At 40.3% G+C, this 18,823-nt stretch overlaps 1 protein-coding gene across 1 annotated transcript; it reads right to left on the bottom strand.

The window, feature by feature from the left end:
* Positions 1-556: 556 nt before the first annotated feature.
* LOC143251770 (uncharacterized) lies at positions 557-1,540 on the bottom strand. The gene has a single exon (XM_076503013.1). It carries the CDS (start codon positions 1,538-1,540, stop codon positions 557-559), a length of 984 nt encoding a protein of 327 aa, XP_076359128.1.
* Positions 1,541-18,823: the final 17,283 nt, after the last annotated feature.

Below are 18,823 nucleotides of genomic sequence, written 5' to 3'. Positions count from 1 at the left end.
CAAGAATCGTCAGTCTTTGTTTATTTATTGGATTGGTCACTTTTCCAGTGTTATCCAACAACTCGTGTTCGTGTGCACCTTTTAATGTCAGTGGTCTTAAGAGATAATTATTCTCGTAGGCTTGCTGGAAAGTAAGCCTTTCTTGAGTTTTTTTTGCTGAAGAATCGTCCCATTTGAACATTAATGACATTTTGAGAGAGTGCTTCAGGTACGCACAGAATTTCACCAGATTCAGTGTTAACCACTTCACTAACATTGTTTCGTATAACACTTCTCAGAACAGCCTGCTCAATGTTGAACTTTTCTCCAGAATCCTCGTCCACTATCTGTCCGCCTTCGTCGTTTACCATACCTGTATCTATAGCATCTGTCAATGGTAAACCTCCTTCACTCCACACAGGCATGTGAACCAGAAACTCTTTCTCGAAAGCCTCTTTCAAAGTCATACACTGATTGGTCTTTGGGTCTAGAAACTGTCCTGTATGTGGGTTTAATAATCCCTTCTTTATAGCTTCTACGATGGTCAACCTGAAAATTTTATAAATTTTTCTTTCAATCAACGACGCACTCCATCTTCTGTGATGACACCCATTCTCACAGCCTCGGCAAAAGTAATGGGCCTCCCGTTCTTTGGATCAAGGAAGTGTCCCTTATCAGGATCAAATAAGCCCTTTTGAATGGCCTCAATCAACGTTAACTCTACTCCTGTCTTCAAGTCAATAATACCACATGACTCAGTGACACGATTCACAAAGTCGTCATCAATAAGTCCCTTGGAAACTGCATCTGGAAGGTTCATGAGCTTTCCACTTCTCACGTCAGTGTATTGGGCACTTTCGATATTCAAGATGCCTAATCTTATAGCTTCAGCCATTGTTAGCAGCTCTCTTGTTTTAGGATTGACAATTCCTTTAACTGTTGTTATGTAGTCTCTACTTCTTTCATCATCAGTTTCTTCCAACATTCTTGTGGATATGGTTACTTGCTCGGTTGGAGAAGCGAATTCTTCCGGTATCTTTTGTGTTTCGGGTTTACCTAATTGGAATGCAACCACAGAAGGTCGGGTATCTGGCTCTTCTGCCGATACTTTTGGTTTCAAAGGTTCACGACCTCTGGTCAACTCAGGTTCTTCTTCTTTAGGTTTGTATTCAAATGACGTGACGAATGAAGTCTTCTCAGGACTTAAACTTTCCACTTTTGGAGTTTCCTTTGTAGGTGATTCTCCTTCAGGAGATGGTGAGGGCTCCTCCGTGTGGGTTATAATCGTCCTCCGAATCGTCTTCGTAAATGTCTCTGTGGGATATGCTGAAATTTCTTCTGATGTTTCAGTTACTCTTTCAGATGGTAACTCTAATATTCCCCTGTTGAAGGCTTCTTCCAAAGGCATAATTTCTCCAGTCTTTGGTTCTTTAAAAGTTCCACGTGTCTCATCAATTAATCCATTTTTCAATGCATCTTCAAAGGTGATTCTAATGTCTGAAGTCACACGCTGACTTGTTACAGTTACATAATGTGTTAATGTCTTGGTAACTGTTGCCATAGTTACTGTAATATTGAGTAAACCTTTAAGAACACCTGCTCCTTCCAGTGTTATTATGTTTTTCTGTAATGCCTCTTTTAGTGGAACTAGTCTCTTTGTTTTGGTTCTCTTACAAGTCCTGTCTTGCAATCTAATAAGCCTTCAAATACAGCTTCAACAACTGTCAGTTCTTTTCCTTTTTCATCTACTATCCCAACTTTTCTGTTCATCATTTCACTTATTTGTGGCTGTACAAATTTCTTGGTAGTTGCTTCCTCAAAGGTCATAGTTTCCCCACTTGTGAGATCTTTGAATGTTCCTTTTCTCACATCAATATAATCCTTACTCACTGCTGTATTGAAACTTACGCTATCTCCTGTTACAGGATTCACGAATCCTTCTACGTCGAATATCATCTTGTGGCAAACGGACTTAATATGACCTTTATCAACAGCCTCCACCAGACTGATAGCTTCTCCAGTAACGTCCACGAACTCTCCATCCGTGTAATAAGACCTCTCTCGAAAGCCTCTGGTAAAGTCACCAATTCCTCGGTCTTTGGATCAGTGACTGACTTAACGTCTATGTTTAGAATTCCGTTAGCAACTGCTTCAAGAATCGTCAGTCTTTGTTTATTTATTGGATTGGTCACTTTTCCAGTGTTATCCAACAACTCGTGTTCGTGTGCACCTTTTAATGTCAGTGGTCTTAAGAGATAATTATTCTCGTAGGCTTGCTGGAAAGTAAGCCTTTCTTGAGTTTTTTTGCTGAAGAATCGTCCCATTTGAACATTAATGACATTTTGAGAGAGTGCTTCAGGCACGCACAGAATTTCACCAGATTCAGTGTTAACCACTTCACTAACATTGTTTCGTATAACACTTCTCAGAACAGCCTGCTCAATGTTGAACTTTTCTCCAGAATCCTCGTCCACTATCTGTCCGCCTTCGTCGTTTACCATACCTGTATCTATAGCATCTGTCAATGGTAAACCTCCTTCACTCCACACAGGCATGTGAACCAGAAACTCTTTCTCGAAAGCCTCTTTCAAAGTCATACACTGATTGGTCTTTGGGTCTAGAAACTGTCCTGTATGTGGGTTTAATAATCCCTTCTTTATAGCTTCTACGATGGTCAACCTGGAAATTTTATAAATTTTTCTTTCAATCAACGTACGCACTCCATCTTCTGTGATGACACCCATTCTCACAGCCTCGGCAAAAGTAATGGGCCTCCCGTTCTTCGGATCAAGGAAGTGTCCCTTATCAGGATCAAATAAGCCCTTTTGAATGGCCTCAATCAACGTTAACTCTACTCCTGTCTTCAAGTCAATAATACCACATGACTCAGTGACACGATTCACAAAGTCGTCATCAATAAGTCCCTTGGAAACTGCATCTGGAAGGTTCATGAGCTTTCCACTTCTCACGTCAGTGTATTGGGTACTTTCGATATTCAAGATGCCTAATCTTATAGCTTCAGCCATTGTTAGCAGCTCTCTTGTTTTAGGATTGACAATTCCTTTAACTGTTGTTATGTAGTCTCTACTTCTTTCATCATCAGTTTCTTCCAACATTCTTGTGGATATGGTTACTTGCTCGGTTGGAGAAGCGAATTCTTCCGGTATCTTTTGTGTTTCGGGTTTACCTAATTGGAATGCAACCACAGAAGGTCGGGTATCTGGCTCTTCTGCCGATACTTTTGGTTTCAAAGGTTCACGACCTCTGGTCAACTCAGGTTCTTCTTCTTTAGGTTTGTATTCAAATGACGTGACGAATGAAGTCTTCTCAGGACTTAAACTTTCCACTTTTGGAGTTTCCTTTGTAGGTGATTCTCCTTCAGGAGATGGTGAGGGCTCCTCCGTGTGGGTTATAATCGTCCTCCGAATCGTCTTCGTAAATGTCTCTGTGGGATATGCTGAAATTTCTTCTGATGTTTCAGTTACTCTTTCAGATGGTAACTCTAATATTCCCCTGTTGAAGGCTTCTTCCAAAGGCATAATTTCTCCAGTCTTTGGTTCTTTAAAAGTTCCACGTGTCTCATCAATTAATCCATTTTTCAATGCATCTTCAAAGGTGATTCTAATGTCTGAAGTCACACGCTGACTTGTTACAGTTACATAATGTGTTAATGTCTTGGTAACTGTTGCCATAGTTACTGTAATATTGAGTAAACCTTTAAGAACACCTGCTCCTTCCAGTGTTATTATGTTTTTCTGTAATGCCTCTTTTAGTGGAACTAGTCTCTTTGTTTTTGGTTCTCTTACAAGTCCTGTCTTGCAATCTAATAAGCCTTCAAATACAGCTTCAACAACTGTCAGTTCTTTTCCTTTTTCATCTACTATCCCAACTTTTCTGTTCATCATTTCACTTATTTGTGGCTGTACAAATTTCTTGGTAGTTGCTTCCTCAAAGGTCATAGTTTCCCCACTTGTGAGATCTTTGAATGTTCCTTTTCTCACATCAATATAATCCTTACTCACTGCTGTATTGAAACTTACGCTATCTCCTGTTACAGGATTCACGAATCCTTCTACGTCGAATATCATCTTGTGGCAAACGGACTTAATATGACCTTTATCAACAGCCTCCACCAAGCTGATAGCTTCTCCAGTAACGTCCACGAACTCTCCATCCGGTGTAATAAGACCCTCTCGAAAGCCTCTGGTAAAGTCACCAATTCCTCGGTCTTTGGATCAGTGACTGACTTAACGTCTATGTTTAGAATTCCGTTAGCAACTGCTTCAAGAATCGTCAGTCTTTGTTTATTTATTGGATTGGTCACTTTTCCAGTGTTATCCAACAACTCGTGTTCGTGTGCACCTTTTAATGTCAGTGGTCTTAAGAGATAATTATTCTCGTAGGCTTGCTGGAAAGTAAGCCTTTCTTGAGTTTTTTGCTGAAGAATCGTCCCATTTGAACATTAATGACATTTTGAGAGAGTGCTTCAGGCACGCACAGAATTTCACCAGATTCAGTGTTAACCACTTCACTAACATTGTTTCGTATAACACTTCTCAGAACAGCCTGCTCAATGTTGAACTTTTCTCCAGAATCCTCGTCCACTATCTGTCCGCCTTCGTCGTTTACCATACCTGTATCTATAGCATCTGTCAATGGTAAACCTCCTTCACTCCACACAGGCATGTGAACCAGAAACTCTTTCTCGAAAGCCTCTTTCAAAGTCATACACTGATTGGTCTTTGGGTCTAGAAACTGTCCTGTATGTGGGTTTAATAATCCCTTCTTTATAGCTTCTACGATGGTCAACCTGAAAATTTTATAAATTTTTCTTTCAATCAACGTACGCACTCCATCTTCTGTGATGACACCCATTCTCACAGCCTCGGCAAAAGTAATGGGCCTCCCGTTCTTCGGATCAAGGAAGTGTCCCTTATCAGGATCAAATAAGCCCTTTTGAATGGCCTCAATCAACGTTAACTCTACTCCTGTCTTCAAGTCAATAATACCACATGACTCAGTGACACGATTCACAAAGTCGTCATCAATAAGTCCCTTGGAAACTGCATCTCGAAGGTTCATGAGCTTTCCACTTCTCACGTCAGTGTATTGGGCACTTTCGATATTCAAGATGCCTAATCTTATAGCTTCAGCCATTGTTAGCAGCTCTCTTGTTTTAGGATTGACAATTCCTTTAACTGTTGTTATGTAGTCTCTACTTCTTTCATCATCAGTTTCTTCCAACATTCTTGTGGATATGGTTACTTGCTCGGTTGGAGAAGCGAATTCTTCCGGTATCTTTTGTGTTTCGGGTTTACCTAATTGGAATGCAACCACAGAAGGTCGGGTATCTGGCTCTTCTGCCGATACTTTTGGTTTCAAAGGTTCACGACCTCTGGTCAACTCAGGTTCTTCTTCTTTAGGTTTGTATTCAAATGACGTGACGAATGAAGTCTTCTCAGGACTTAAACTTTCCACTTTTGGAGTTTCCTTTGTAGGTGATTCTCCTTCAGGAGATGGTGAGGGCTCCTCCGTGTGGGTTATAATCGTCCTCCGAATCGTCTTCGTAAATGTCTCTGTGGGATATGCTGAAATTTCTTCTGATGTTTCAGTTACTCTTTCAGATGGTAACTCTAATATTCCCCTGTTGAAGGCTTCTTCCAAAGGCATAATTTCTCCAGTCTTTGGTTCTTTAAAAGTTCCACGTGTCTCATCAATTAATCCATTTTTCAATGCATCTTCAAAGGTGATTCTAATGTCTGAAGTCACACGCTGACTTGTTACAGTTACATAATGTGTTAATGTCTTGGTAACTGTTGCCATAGTTACTGTAATATTGAGTAAACCTTTAAGAACACCTGCTCCTTCCAGTGTTATTATGTTTTTCTGTAATGCCTCTTTTAGTGGAACTAGTCTCTTTGTTTTTGGTTCTCTTACAAGTCCTGTCTTGCAATCTAATAAGCCTTCAAATACAGCTTCAACAACTGTCAGTTCTTTTCCTTTTTCATCTACTATCCCAACTTTTCTGTTCATCATTTCACTTATTTGTGGCTGTACAAATTTCTTGGTAGTTGCTTCCTCAAAGGTCATAGTTTCCCCACTTGTGAGATCTTTGAATGTTCCTTTTCTCACATCAATATAATCCTTACTCACTGCTGTATTGAAACTTACGCTATCTCCTGTTACAGGATTCACGAATCCTTCTACGTCGAATATCATCTTGTGGCAAACGGACTTAATATGACCTTTATCAACAGCCTCCACCAGACTGATAGCTTCTCCAGTAACGTCCACGAACTCTCCATCCGGTGTAATAAGACCTCTCTCGAAAGCCTCTGGTAAAGTCACCAATTCCTCGGTCTTTGGATCAGTGACTGACTTAACGTCTATGTTTAGAATTCCGTTAGCAACTGCTTCAAGAATCGTCAGTCTTTGTTTATTTATTGGATTGGTCACTTTTCCAGTGTTATCCAACAACTCGTGTTCGTGTGCACCTTTTAATGTCAGTGGTCTTAAGAGATAATTATTCTCGTAGGCTTGCTGGAAAGTAAGCCTTTCTTGAGTTTTTTTGCTGAAGAATCGTCCCATTTGAACATTAATGACATTTTGAGAGAGTGCTTCAGGCACGCACAGAATTTCACCAGATTCAGTGTTAACCACTTCACTAACATTGTTTCGTATAACACTTCTCAGAACAGCCTGCTCAATGTTGAACTTTTCTCCAGAATCCTCGTCCACTATCTGTCCGCCTTCGTCGTTTACCATACCTGTATCTATAGCATCTGTCAATGGTAAACCTCCTTCACTCCACACAGGCATGTGAACCAGAAACTCTTTCTCGAAAGCCTCTTTCAAAGTCATACACTGATTGGTCTTTGGGTCTAGAAACTGTCCTGTATGTGGGTTTAATAATCCCTTCTTTATAGCTTCTACGATGGTCAACCTGAAAATTTTATAAATTTTTCTTTCAATCAACGTCGCACTCCATCTTCTGTGATGACACCCATTCTCACAGCCTCGGCAAAAGTAATGGGCCTCCCGTTCTTCGGATCAAGGAAGTGTCCCTTATCAGGATCAAATAAGCCCTTTTGAATGGCCTCAATCAACGTTAACTCTACTCCTGTCTTCAAGTCAATAATACCACATGACTCAGTGACACGATTCACAAAGTCGTCATCAATAAGTCCCTTGGAAACTGCATCTCGAAGGTTCATGAGCTTTCCACTTCTCACGTCAGTGTATTGGGCACTTTCGATATTCAAGATGCCTAATCTTATAGCTTCAGCCATTGTTAGCAGCTCTCTTGTTTTAGGATTGACAATTCCTTTAACTGTTGTTATGTAGTCTCTACTTCTTTCATCATCAGTTTCTTCCAACATTCTTGTGGATATGGTTACTTGCTCGGTTGGAGAAGCGAATTCTTCCGGTATCTTTTGTGTTTCGGGTTTACCTAATTGGAATGCAACCACAGAAGGTCGGGTATCTGGCTCTTCTGCCGATACTTTTGGTTTCAAAGGTTCACGACCTCTGGTCAACTCAGGTTCTTCTTCTTTAGGTTTGTATTCAAATGACGTGACGAATGAAGTCTTCTCAGGACTTAAACTTTCCACTTTTGGAGTTTCCTTTGTAGGTGATTCTCCTTCAGGAGATGGTGAGGGCTCCTCCGTGTGGGTTATAATCGTCCTCCGAATCGTCTTCGTAAATGTCTCTGTGGGATATGCTGAAATTTCTTCTGATGTTTCAGTTACTCTTTCAGATGGTAACTCTAATATTCCCCTGTTGAAGGCTTCTTCCAAAGGCATAATTTCTCCAGTCTTTGGTTCTTTAAAAGTTCCACGTGTCTCATCAATTAATCCATTTTTCAATGCATCTTCAAAGGTGATTCTAATGTCTGAAGTCACACGCTGACTTGTTACAGTTACATAATGTGTTAATGTCTTGGTAACTGTTGCCATAGTTACTGTAATATTGAGTAAACCTTTAAGAACACCTGCTCCTTCCAGTGTTATTATGTTTTTCTGTAATGCCTCTTTTAGTGGAACTAGTCTCTTTGTTTTGGTTCTCTTACAAGTCCTGTCTTGCAATCTAATAAGCCTTCAAATACAGCTTCAACAACTGTCAGTTCTTTTCCTTTTTCATCTACTATCCCAACTTTTCTGTTCATCATTTCACTTATTTGTGGCTGTACAAATTTCTTGGTAGTTGCTTCCTCAAAGGTCATAGTTTCCCCACTTGTGAGATCTTTGAATGTTCCTTTTCTCACATCAATATAATCCTTACTCACTGCTGTATTGAAACTTACGCTATCTCCTGTTACAGGATTCACGAATCCTTCTACGTCGAATATCATCTTGTGGCAAACGGACTTAATATGACCTTTATCAACAGCCTCCACCAAGCTGATAGCTTCTCCAGTAACGTCCACGAACTCTCCATCCGTGTAATAAGACCTCTCTCGAAAGCCTCTGGTAAAGTCACCAATTCCTCGGTCTTTGGATCAGTGACTGACTTAACGTCTATGTTTAGAATTCCGTTAGCAACTGCTTCAAGAATCGTCAGTCTTTGTTTATTTATTGGATTGGTCACTTTTCCAGTGTTATCCAACAACTCGTGTTCGTGTGCACCTTTTAATGTCAGTGGTCTTAAGAGATAATTATTCTCGTAGGCTTGCTGGAAAGTAAGCCTTTCTTGAGTTTTTTTGCTGAAGAATCGTCCCATTTGAACATTAATGACATTTTGAGAGAGTGCTTCAGGCACGCACAGAATTTCACCAGATTCAGTGTTAACCACTTCACTAACATTGTTTCGTATAACACTTCTCAGAACAGCCTGCTCAATGTTGAACTTTTCTCCAGAATCCTCGTCCACTATCTGTCCGCCTTCGTCGTTTACCATACCTGTATCTATAGCATCTGTCAATGGTAAACCTCCTTCACTCCACACAGGCATGTGAACCAGAAACTCTTTCTCGAAAGCCTCTTTCAAAGTCATACACTGATTGGTCTTTGGGTCTAGAAACTGTCCTGTATGTGGGTTTAATAATCCCTTCTTTATAGCTTCTACGATGGTCAACCTGAATATTTTATAAATTTTTCTTTCAATCAACGTACGCACTCCATCTTCTGTGATGACACCCATTCTCACAGCCTCGGCAAAAGTAATGGGCCTCCCGTTCTTCGGATCAAGGAAGTGTCCCTTATCAGGATCAAATAAGCCCTTTTGAATGGCCTCAATCAACGTTAACTCTACTCCTGTCTTCAAGTCAATAATACCACATGACTCAGTGACACGATTCACAAAGTCGTCATCAATAAGTCCCTTGGAAACTGCATCTCGAAGGTTCATGAGCTTTCCACTTCTCACGTCAGTGTATTGGGCACTTTCGATATTCAAGATGCCTAATCTTATAGCTTCAGCCATTGTTAGCAGCTCTCTTGTTTTAGGATTGACAATTCCTTTAACTGTTGTTATGTAGTCTCTACTTCTTTCATCATCAGTTTCTTCCAACATTCTTGTGGATATGGTTACTTGCTCGGTTGGAGAAGCGAATTCTTCCGGTATCTTTTGTGTTTCGGGTTTACCTAATTGGAATGCAACCACAGAAGGTCGGGTATCTGGCTCTTCTGCCGATACTTTTGGTTTCAAAGGTTCACGACCTCTGGTCAACTCAGGTTCTTCTTCTTTAGGTTTGTATTCAAATGACGTGACGAATGAAGTCTTCTCAGGACTTAAACTTTCCACTTTTGGAGTTTCCTTTGTAGGTGATTCTCCTTCAGGAGATGGTGAGGGCTCCTCCGTGTGGGTTATAATCGTCCTCCGAATCGTCTTCGTAAATGTCTCTGTGGGATATGCTGAAATTTCTTCTGATGTTTCAGTTACTCTTTCAGATGGTAACTCTAATATTCCCCTGTTGAAGGCTTCTTCCAAAGGCATAATTTCTCCAGTCTTTGGTTCTTTAAAAGTTCCACGTGTCTCATCAATTAATCCATTTTTCAATGCATCTTCAAAGGTGATTCTAATGTCTGAAGTCACACGCTGACTTGTTACAGTTACATAATGTGTTAATGTCTTGGTAACTGTTGCCATAGTTACTGTAATATTGAGTAAACCTTTAAGAACACCTGCTCCTTCCAGTGTTATTATGTTTTTCTGTAATGCCTCTTTTAGTGGAACTAGTCTCTTTGTTTTGGTTCTCTTACAAGTCCTGTCTTGCAATCTAATAAGCCTTCAAATACAGCTTCAACAACTGTCAGTTCTTTTCCTTTTTCATCTACTATCCCAACTTTTCTGTTCATCATTTCACTTATTTGTGGCTGTACAAATTTCTTGGTAGTTGCTTCCTCAAAGGTCATAGTTTCCCCACTTGTGAGATCTTTGAATGTTCCTTTTCTCACATCAATATAATCCTTACTCACTGCTGTATTGAAACTTACGCTATCTCCTGTTACAGGATTCACGAATCCTTCTACGTCGAATATCATCTTGTGGCAAACGGACTTAATATGACCTTTATCAACAGCCTCCACCAAGCTGATAGCTTCTCCAGTAACGTCCACGAACTCTCCATCCGGTGTAATAAGACCTCTCTCGAAAGCCTCTGGTAAAGTCACCAATTCCTCGGTCTTTGGATCAGTGACTGACTTAACGTCTATGTTTAGAATTCCGTTAGCAACTGCTTCAAGAATCGTCAGTCTTTGTTTATTTATTGGATTGGTCACTTTTCCAGTGTTATCCAACAACTCGTGTTCGTGTGCACCTTTTAATGTCAGTGGTCTTAAGAGATAATTATTCTCGTAGGCTTGCTGGAAAGTAAGCCTTTCTTGAGTTTTTTGCTGAAGAATCGTCCCATTTGAACATTAATGACATTTTGAGAGAGTGCTTCAGGCACGCACAGAATTTCACCAGATTCAGTGTTAACCACTTCACTAACATTGTTTCGTATAACACTTCTCAGAACAGCCTGCTCAATGTTGAACTTTTCTCCAGAATCCTCGTCCACTATCTGTCCGCCTTCGTCGTTTACCATACCTGTATCTATAGCATCTGTCAATGGTAAACCTCCTTCACTCCACACAGGCATGTGAACCAGAAACTCTTTCTCGAAAGCCTCTTTCAAAGTCATACACTGATTGGTCTTTGGGTCTAGAAACTGTCCTGTATGTGGGTTTAATAATCCCTTCTTTATAGCTTCTACGATGGTCAACCTGAATATTTTATAAATTTTTCTTTCAATCAACGTACGCACTCCATCTTCTGTGATGACACCCATTCTCACAGCCTCGGCAAAAGTAATGGGCCTCCCGTTCTTCGGATCAAGGAAGTGTCCCTTATCAGGATCAAATAAGCCCTTTTGAATGGCCTCAATCAACGTTAACTCTACTCCTGTCTTCAAGTCAATAATACCACATGACTCAGTGACACGATTCACAAAGTCGTCATCAATAAGTCCCTTGGAAACTGCATCTCGAAGGTTCATGAGCTTTCCACTTCTCACGTCAGTGTATTGGGCACTTTCGATATTCAAGATGCCTAATCTTATAGCTTCAGCCATTGTTAGCAGCTCTCTTGTTTTAGGATTGACAATTCCTTTAACTGTTGTTATGTAGTCTCTACTTCTTTCATCATCAGTTTCTTCCAACATTCTTGTGGATATGGTTACTTGCTCGGTTGGAGAAGCGAATTCTTCCGGTATCTTTTGTGTTTCGGGTTTACCTAATTGGAATGCAACCACAGAAGGTCGGGTATCTGGCTCTTCTGCCGATACTTTTGGTTTCAAAGGTTCACGACCTCTGGTCAACTCAGGTTCTTCTTCTTTAGGTTTGTATTCAAATGACGTGACGAATGAAGTCTTCTCAGGACTTAAACTTTCCACTTTTGGAGTTTCCTTTGTAGGTGATTCTCCTTCAGGAGATGGTGAGGGCTCCTCCGTGTGGGTTATAATCGTCCTCCGAATCGTCTTCGTAAATGTCTCTGTGGGATATGCTGAAATTTCTTCTGATGTTTCAGTTACTCTTTCAGATGGTAACTCTAATATTCCCCTGTTGAAGGCTTCTTCCAAAGGCATAATTTCTCCAGTCTTTGGTTCTTTAAAAGTTCCACGTGTCTCATCAATTAATCCATTTTTCAATGCATCTTCAAAGGTGATTCTAATGTCTGAAGTCACACGCTGACTTGTTACAGTTACATAATGTGTTAATGTCTTGGTAACTGTTGCCATAGTTACTGTAATATTGAGTAAACCTTTAAGAACACCTGCTCCTTCCAGTGTTATTATGTTTTTCTGTAATGCCTCTTTTAGTGGAACTAGTCTCTTTGTTTTGGTTCTCTTACAAGTCCTGTCTTGCAATCTAATAAGCCTTCAAATACAGCTTCAACAACTGTCAGTTCTTTTCCTTTTCATCTACTATCCCAACTTTTCTGTTCATCATTTCACTTATTTGTGGCTGTACAAATTTCTTGGTAGTTGCTTCCTCAAAGGTCATAGTTTCCCCACTTGTGAGATCTTTGAATGTTCCTTTTCTCACATCAATATAATCCTTACTCACTGCTGTATTGAAACTTACGCTATCTCCTGTTACAGGATTCACGAATCCTTCTACGTCGAATATCATCTTGTGGCAAACGGACTTAATATGACCTTTATCAACAGCCTCCACCAAGCTGATAGCTTCTCCAGTAACGTCCACGAACTCTCCATCCGGTGTAATAAGACCTCTCTCGAAAGCCTCTGGTAAAGTCACCAATTCCTCGGTCTTTGGATCAGTGACTGACTTAACGTCTATGTTTAGAATTCCGTTAGCAACTGCTTCAAGAATCGTCAGTCTTTGTTTATTTATTGGATTGGTCACTTTTCCAGTGTTATCCAACAACTCGTGTTCGTGTGCACCTTTTAATGTCAGTGGTCTTAAGAGATAATTATTCTCGTAGGCTTGCTGGAAAGTAAGCCTTTCTTGAGTTTTTTGCTGAAGAATCGTCCCATTTGAACATTAATGACATTTTGAGAGAGTGCTTCAGGCACGCACAGAATTTCACCAGATTCAGTGTTAACCACTTCACTAACATTGTTTCGTATAACACTTCTCAGAACAGCCTGCTCAATGTTGAACTTTTCTCCAGAATCCTCGTCCACTATCTGTCCGCCTTCGTCGTTTACCATACCTGTATCTATAGCATCTGTCAATGGTAAACCTCCTTCACTCCACACAGGCATGTGAACCAGAAACTCTTTCTCGAAAGCCTCTTTCAAAGTCATACACTGATTGGTCTTTGGGTCTAGAAACTGTCCTGTATGTGGGTTTAATAATCCCTTCTTTATAGCTTCTACGATGGTCAACCTGAATATTTTATAAATTTTTCTTTCAATCAACGTACGCACTCCATCTTCTGTGATGACACCCATTCTCACAGCCTCGGCAAAAGTAATGGGCCTCCCGTTCTTCGGATCAAGGAAGTGTCCCTTATCAGGATCAAATAAGCCCTTTTGAATGGCCTCAATCAACGTTAACTCTACTCCTGTCTTCAAGTCAATAATACCACATGACTCAGTGACACGATTCACAAAGTCGTCATCAATAAGTCCCTTGGAAACTGCATCTCGAAGGTTCATGAGCTTTCCACTTCTCACGTCAGTGTATTGGGCACTTTCGATATTCAAGATGCCTAATCTTATAGCTTCAGCCATTGTTAGCAGCTCTCTTGTTTTAGGATTGACAATTCCTTTAACTGTTGTTATGTAGTCTCTACTTCTTTCATCATCAGTTTCTTCCAACATTCTTGTGGATATGGTTACTTGCTCGGTTGGAGAAGCGAATTCTTCCGGTATCTTTTGTGTTTCGGGTTTACCTAATTGGAATGCAACCACAGAAGGTCGGGTATCTGGCTCTTCTGCCGATACTTTTGGTTTCAAAGGTTCACGACCTCTGGTCAACTCAGGTTCTTCTTCTTTAGGTTTGTATTCAAATGACGTGACGAATGAAGTCTTCTCAGGACTTAAACTTTCCACTTTTGGAGTTTCCTTTGTAGGTGATTCTCCTTCAGGAGATGGTGAGGGCTCCTCCGTGTGGGTTATAATCGTCCTCCGAATCGTCTTCGTAAATGTCTCTGTGGGATATGCTGAAATTTCTTCTGATGTTTCAGTTACTCTTTCAGATGGTAACTCTAATATTCCCCTGTTGAAGGCTTCTTCCAAAGGCATAATTTCTCCAGTCTTTGGTTCTTTAAAAGTTCCACGTGTCTCATCAATTAATCCATTTTTCAATGCATCTTCAAAGGTGATTCTAATGTCTGAAGTCACACGCTGACTTGTTACAGTTACATAATGTGTTAATGTCTTGGTAACTGTTGCCATAGTTACTGTAATATTGAGTAAACCTTTAAGAACACCTGCTCCTTCCAGTGTTATTATGTTTTTCTGTAATGCCTCTTTTAGTGGAACTAGTCTCTTTGTTTTGGTTCTCTTACAAGTCCTGTCTTGCAATCTAATAAGCCTTCAAATACAGCTTCAACAACTGTCAGTTCTTTTCCTTTTTCATCTACTATCCCAACTTTTCTGTTCATCATTTCACTTATTTGTGGCTGTACAAATTTCTTGGTAGTTGCTTCCTCAAAGGTCATAGTTTCCCCACTTGTGAGATCTTTGAATGTTCCTTTTCTCACATCAATATAATCCTTACTCACTGCTGTATTGAAACTTACGCTATCTCCTGTTACAGGATTCACGAATCCTTCTACGTCGAATATCATCTTGTGGCAAACGGACTTAATATGACCTTTATCAACAGCCTCCACCAAGCTGATAGCTTCTCCAGTAACGTCCACGAACTCTCCATCCGGTGTAATAAGACCTCTCTCGAAAGCCTCTGGTAAAGTCACCAATTCCTCGGTCTTTGGATCAGTGACTGACTTAACGTCTATGTTTAGAATTCCGTTAGCAACTGCTTCAAGAATCGTCAGTCTTTGTTTATTTATTGGATTGGTCACTTTTCCAGTGTTATCCAACAACTCGTGTTCGTGTGCACCTTTTAATGTCAGTGGTCTTAAGAGATAATTATTCTCGTAGGCTTGCTGGAAAGTAAGCCTTTCTTGAGTTTTTTGCTGAAGAATCGTCCCATTTGAACATTAATGACATTTTGAGAGAGTGCTTCAGGCACGCACAGAATTTCACCAGATTCAGTGTTAACCACTTCACTAACATTGTTTCGTATAACACTTCTCAGAACAGCCTGCTCAATGTTGAACTTTTCTCCAGAATCCTCGTCCACTATCTGTCCGCCTTCGTCGTTTACCATACCTCTATCTATAGCATCTGTCAATGGTAAACCTCCTTCACTCCACACAGGCATGTGAACCAGAAACTCTTTCTCGAAAGCCTCTTTCAAAGTCATACACTGATTGGTCTTTGGGTCTAGAAACTGTCCTGTATGTGGGTTTAATAATCCCTTCTTTATAGCTTCTACGATGGTCAACCTGAAATTTTATAAATTTTTCTTTCAATCAACGACGCACTCCATCTTCTGTGATGACACCCATTCTCACAGCCTCGGCAAAAGTAATGGGCCTCCCGTTCTTCGGATCAAGGAAGTGTCCCTTATCAGGATCAAATAAGCCCTTTTGAATGGCCTCAATCAACGTTAACTCTACTCCTGTCTTCAAGTCAATAATACCACATGACTCAGTGACACGATTCACAAAGTCGTCATCAATAAGTCCCTTGGAAACTGCATCTCGAAGGTTCATGAGCTTTCCACTTCTCACGTCAGTGTATTGGGCACTTTCGATATTCAAGATGCCTAATCTTATAGCTTCAGCCATTGTTAGCAGCTCTCTTGTTTTAGGATTGACAATTCCTTTAACTGTTGTTATGTAGTCTCTACTTCTTTCATCATCAGTTTCTTCCAACATTCTTGTGGATATGGTTACTTGCTCGGTTGGAGAAGCGAATTCTTCCGGTATCTTTTGTGTTTCGGGTTTACCTAATTGGAATGCAACCACAGAAGGTCGGGTATCTGGCTCTTCTGCCGATACTTTTGGTTTCAAAGGTTCACGACCTCTGGTCAACTCAGGTTCTTCTTCTTTAGGTTTGTATTCAAATGACGTGACGAATGAAGTCTTCTCAGGACTTAAACTTTCCACTTTTGGAGTTTCCTTTGTAGGTGATTCTCCTTCAGGAGATGGTGAGGGCTCCTCCGTGTGGGTTATAATCGTCCTCCGAATCGTCTTCGTAAATGTCTCTGTGGGATATGCTGAAATTTCTTCTGATGTTTCAGTTACTCTTTCAGATGGTAACTCTAATATTCCCCTGTTGAAGGCTTCTTCCAAAGGCATAATTTCTCCAGTCTTTGGTTCTTTAAAAGTTCCACGTGTCTCATCAATTAATCCATTTTTCAATGCATCTTCAAAGGTGATTCTAATGTCTGAAGTCACACGCTGACTTGTTACAGTTACATAATGTGTTAATGTCTTGGTAACTGTTGCCATAGTTACTGTAATATTGAGTAAACCTTTAAGAACACCTGCTCCTTCCAGTGTTATTATGTTTTTCTGTAATGCCTCTTTTAGTGGAACTAGTCTCTTTGTTTTTGGTTCTCTTACAAGTCCTGTCTTGCAATCTAATAAGCCTTCAAATACAGCTTCAACAACTGTCAGTTCTTTTCCTTTTTCATCTACTATCCCAACTTTTCTGTTCATCATTTCACTTATTTGTGGCTGTACAAATTTCTTGGTAGTTGCTTCCTCAAAGGTCATAGTTTCCCCACTTGTGAGATCTTTGAATGTTCCTTTTCTCACATCAATATAATCCTTACTCACTGCTGTATTGAAACTTACGCTATCTCCTGTTACAGGATTCACGAATCCTTCTACGTCGAATATCATCTTGTGGCAAACGGACTTAATATGACCTTTATCAACAGCCTCCACCAAGCTGATAGCTTCTCCAGTAACGTCCACGAACTCTCCATCCGGTGTAATAAGACCTCTCTCGAAAGCCTCTGGTAAAGTCACCAATTCCTCGGTCTTTGGATCAGTGACTGACTTAACGTCTATGTTTAGAATTCCGTTAGCAACTGCTTCAAGAATCGTCAGTCTTTGTTTATTTATTGGATTGGTCACTTTTCCAGTGTTATCCAACAACTCGTGTTCGTGTGCACCTTTTAATGTCAGTGGTCTTAAGAGATAATTATTCTCGTAGGCTTGCTGGAAAGTAAGCCTTTCTTGAGTTTTTTTGCTGAAGAATCGTCCCATTTGAACATTAATGACATTTTGAGAGAGTGCTTCAGGCACGCACAGAATTTCACCAGATTCAGTGTTAACCACTTCACTAACATTGTTTCGTATAACACTTCTCAGAACAGCCTGCTCAATGTTGAACTTTTCTCCAGAATCCTCGTCCACTATCTGTCCGCCTTCGTCGTTTACCATACCTCTATCTATAGCATCTGTCAATGGTAAACCTCCTTCACTCCACACAGGCATGTGAACCAGAAACTCTTTCTCGAAAGCCTCTTTCAAAGTCATACACTGATTGGTCTTTGGGTCTAGAAACTGTCCTGTATGTGGGTTTAATAATCCCTTCTTTATAGCTTCTACGATGGTCAACCTGAATATTTTATAAATTTTTCTTTCAATCAACGTACGCACTCCATCTTCTGTGATGACACCCATTCTCACAGCCTCGGCAAAAGTAATGGGCCTCCCGTTCTTCGGATCAAGGAAGTGTCCCTTATCAGGATCAAATAAGCCCTTTTGAATGGCCTCAATCAACGTTAACTCTACTCCTGTCTTCAAGTCAATAATACCACATGACTCAGTGACACGATTCACAAAGTCGTCATCAATAAGTCCCTTGGAAACTGCATCTCGAAGGTTCATGAGCTTTCCACTTCTCACGTCAGTGTATTGGGCACTTTCGATATTCAAGATGCCTAATCTTATAGCTTCAGCCATTGTTAGCAGCTCTCTTGTTTTAGGATTGACAATTCCTTTAACTGTTGTTATGTAGTCTCTACTTCTTTCATCATCAGTTTCTTCCAACATTCTTGTGGATATGGTTACTTGCTCGGTTGGAGAAGCGAATTCTTCCGGTATCTTTTGTGTTTCGGGTTTACCTAATTGGAATGCAACCACAGAAGGTCGGGTATCTGGCTCTTCTGCCGATACTTTTGGTTTCAAAGGTTCACGACCTCTGGTCAACTCAGGTTCTTCTTCTTTAGGTTTGTATTCAAATGACGTGACGAATGAAGTCTTCTCAGGACTTAAACTTTCCACTTTTGGAGTTTCCTTTGTAGGTGATTCTCCTTCAGGAGATGGTGAGGGCTCCTCCGTGTGGGTTATAATCGTCCTCCGAATCGTCTTCGTAAATGTCTCTGTGGGATATGCTGAAATTTCTTCTGATGTTTCAGTTACTCTTTCAGATGGTAACTCTAATATTCCCCTGTTGAAGGCTTCTTCCAAAGGCATAATTTCTCCAGTCTTTGGTTCTTTAAAAGTTCCACGTGTCTCATCAATTAATCCATTTTTCAATGCATCTTCAAAGGTGATTCTAATGTCTGAAGTCACACGCTGACTTGTTACAGTTACATAATGTGTTAATGTCTTGGTAACTGTTGCCATAGTTACTGTAATATTGAGTAAACCTTTAAGAACACCTGCTCCTTCCAGTGTTATTATGTTTTTCTGTAATGCCTCTTTTAGTGGAACTAGTCTCTTTGTTTTTGGTTCTCTTACAAGTCCTGTCTTGCAATCTAATAAGCCTTCAAATACAGCTTCAACAACTGTCAGTTCTTTTCCTTTTTCATCTACTATCCCAACTTTTCTGTTCATCATTTCACTTATTTGTGGCTGTACA

Source organism: Tachypleus tridentatus, chromosome 6 (assembly GCF_004210375.1).
Source record: "Tachypleus tridentatus isolate NWPU-2018 chromosome 6, ASM421037v1, whole genome shotgun sequence".
Classification (NCBI taxonomy): domain Eukaryota; kingdom Metazoa; phylum Arthropoda; class Merostomata; order Xiphosura; family Limulidae; genus Tachypleus; species Tachypleus tridentatus.
Note: the sequence above shows the minus strand (reverse complement) of the source record. Positions and strands in the feature narration are given on the sequence as shown.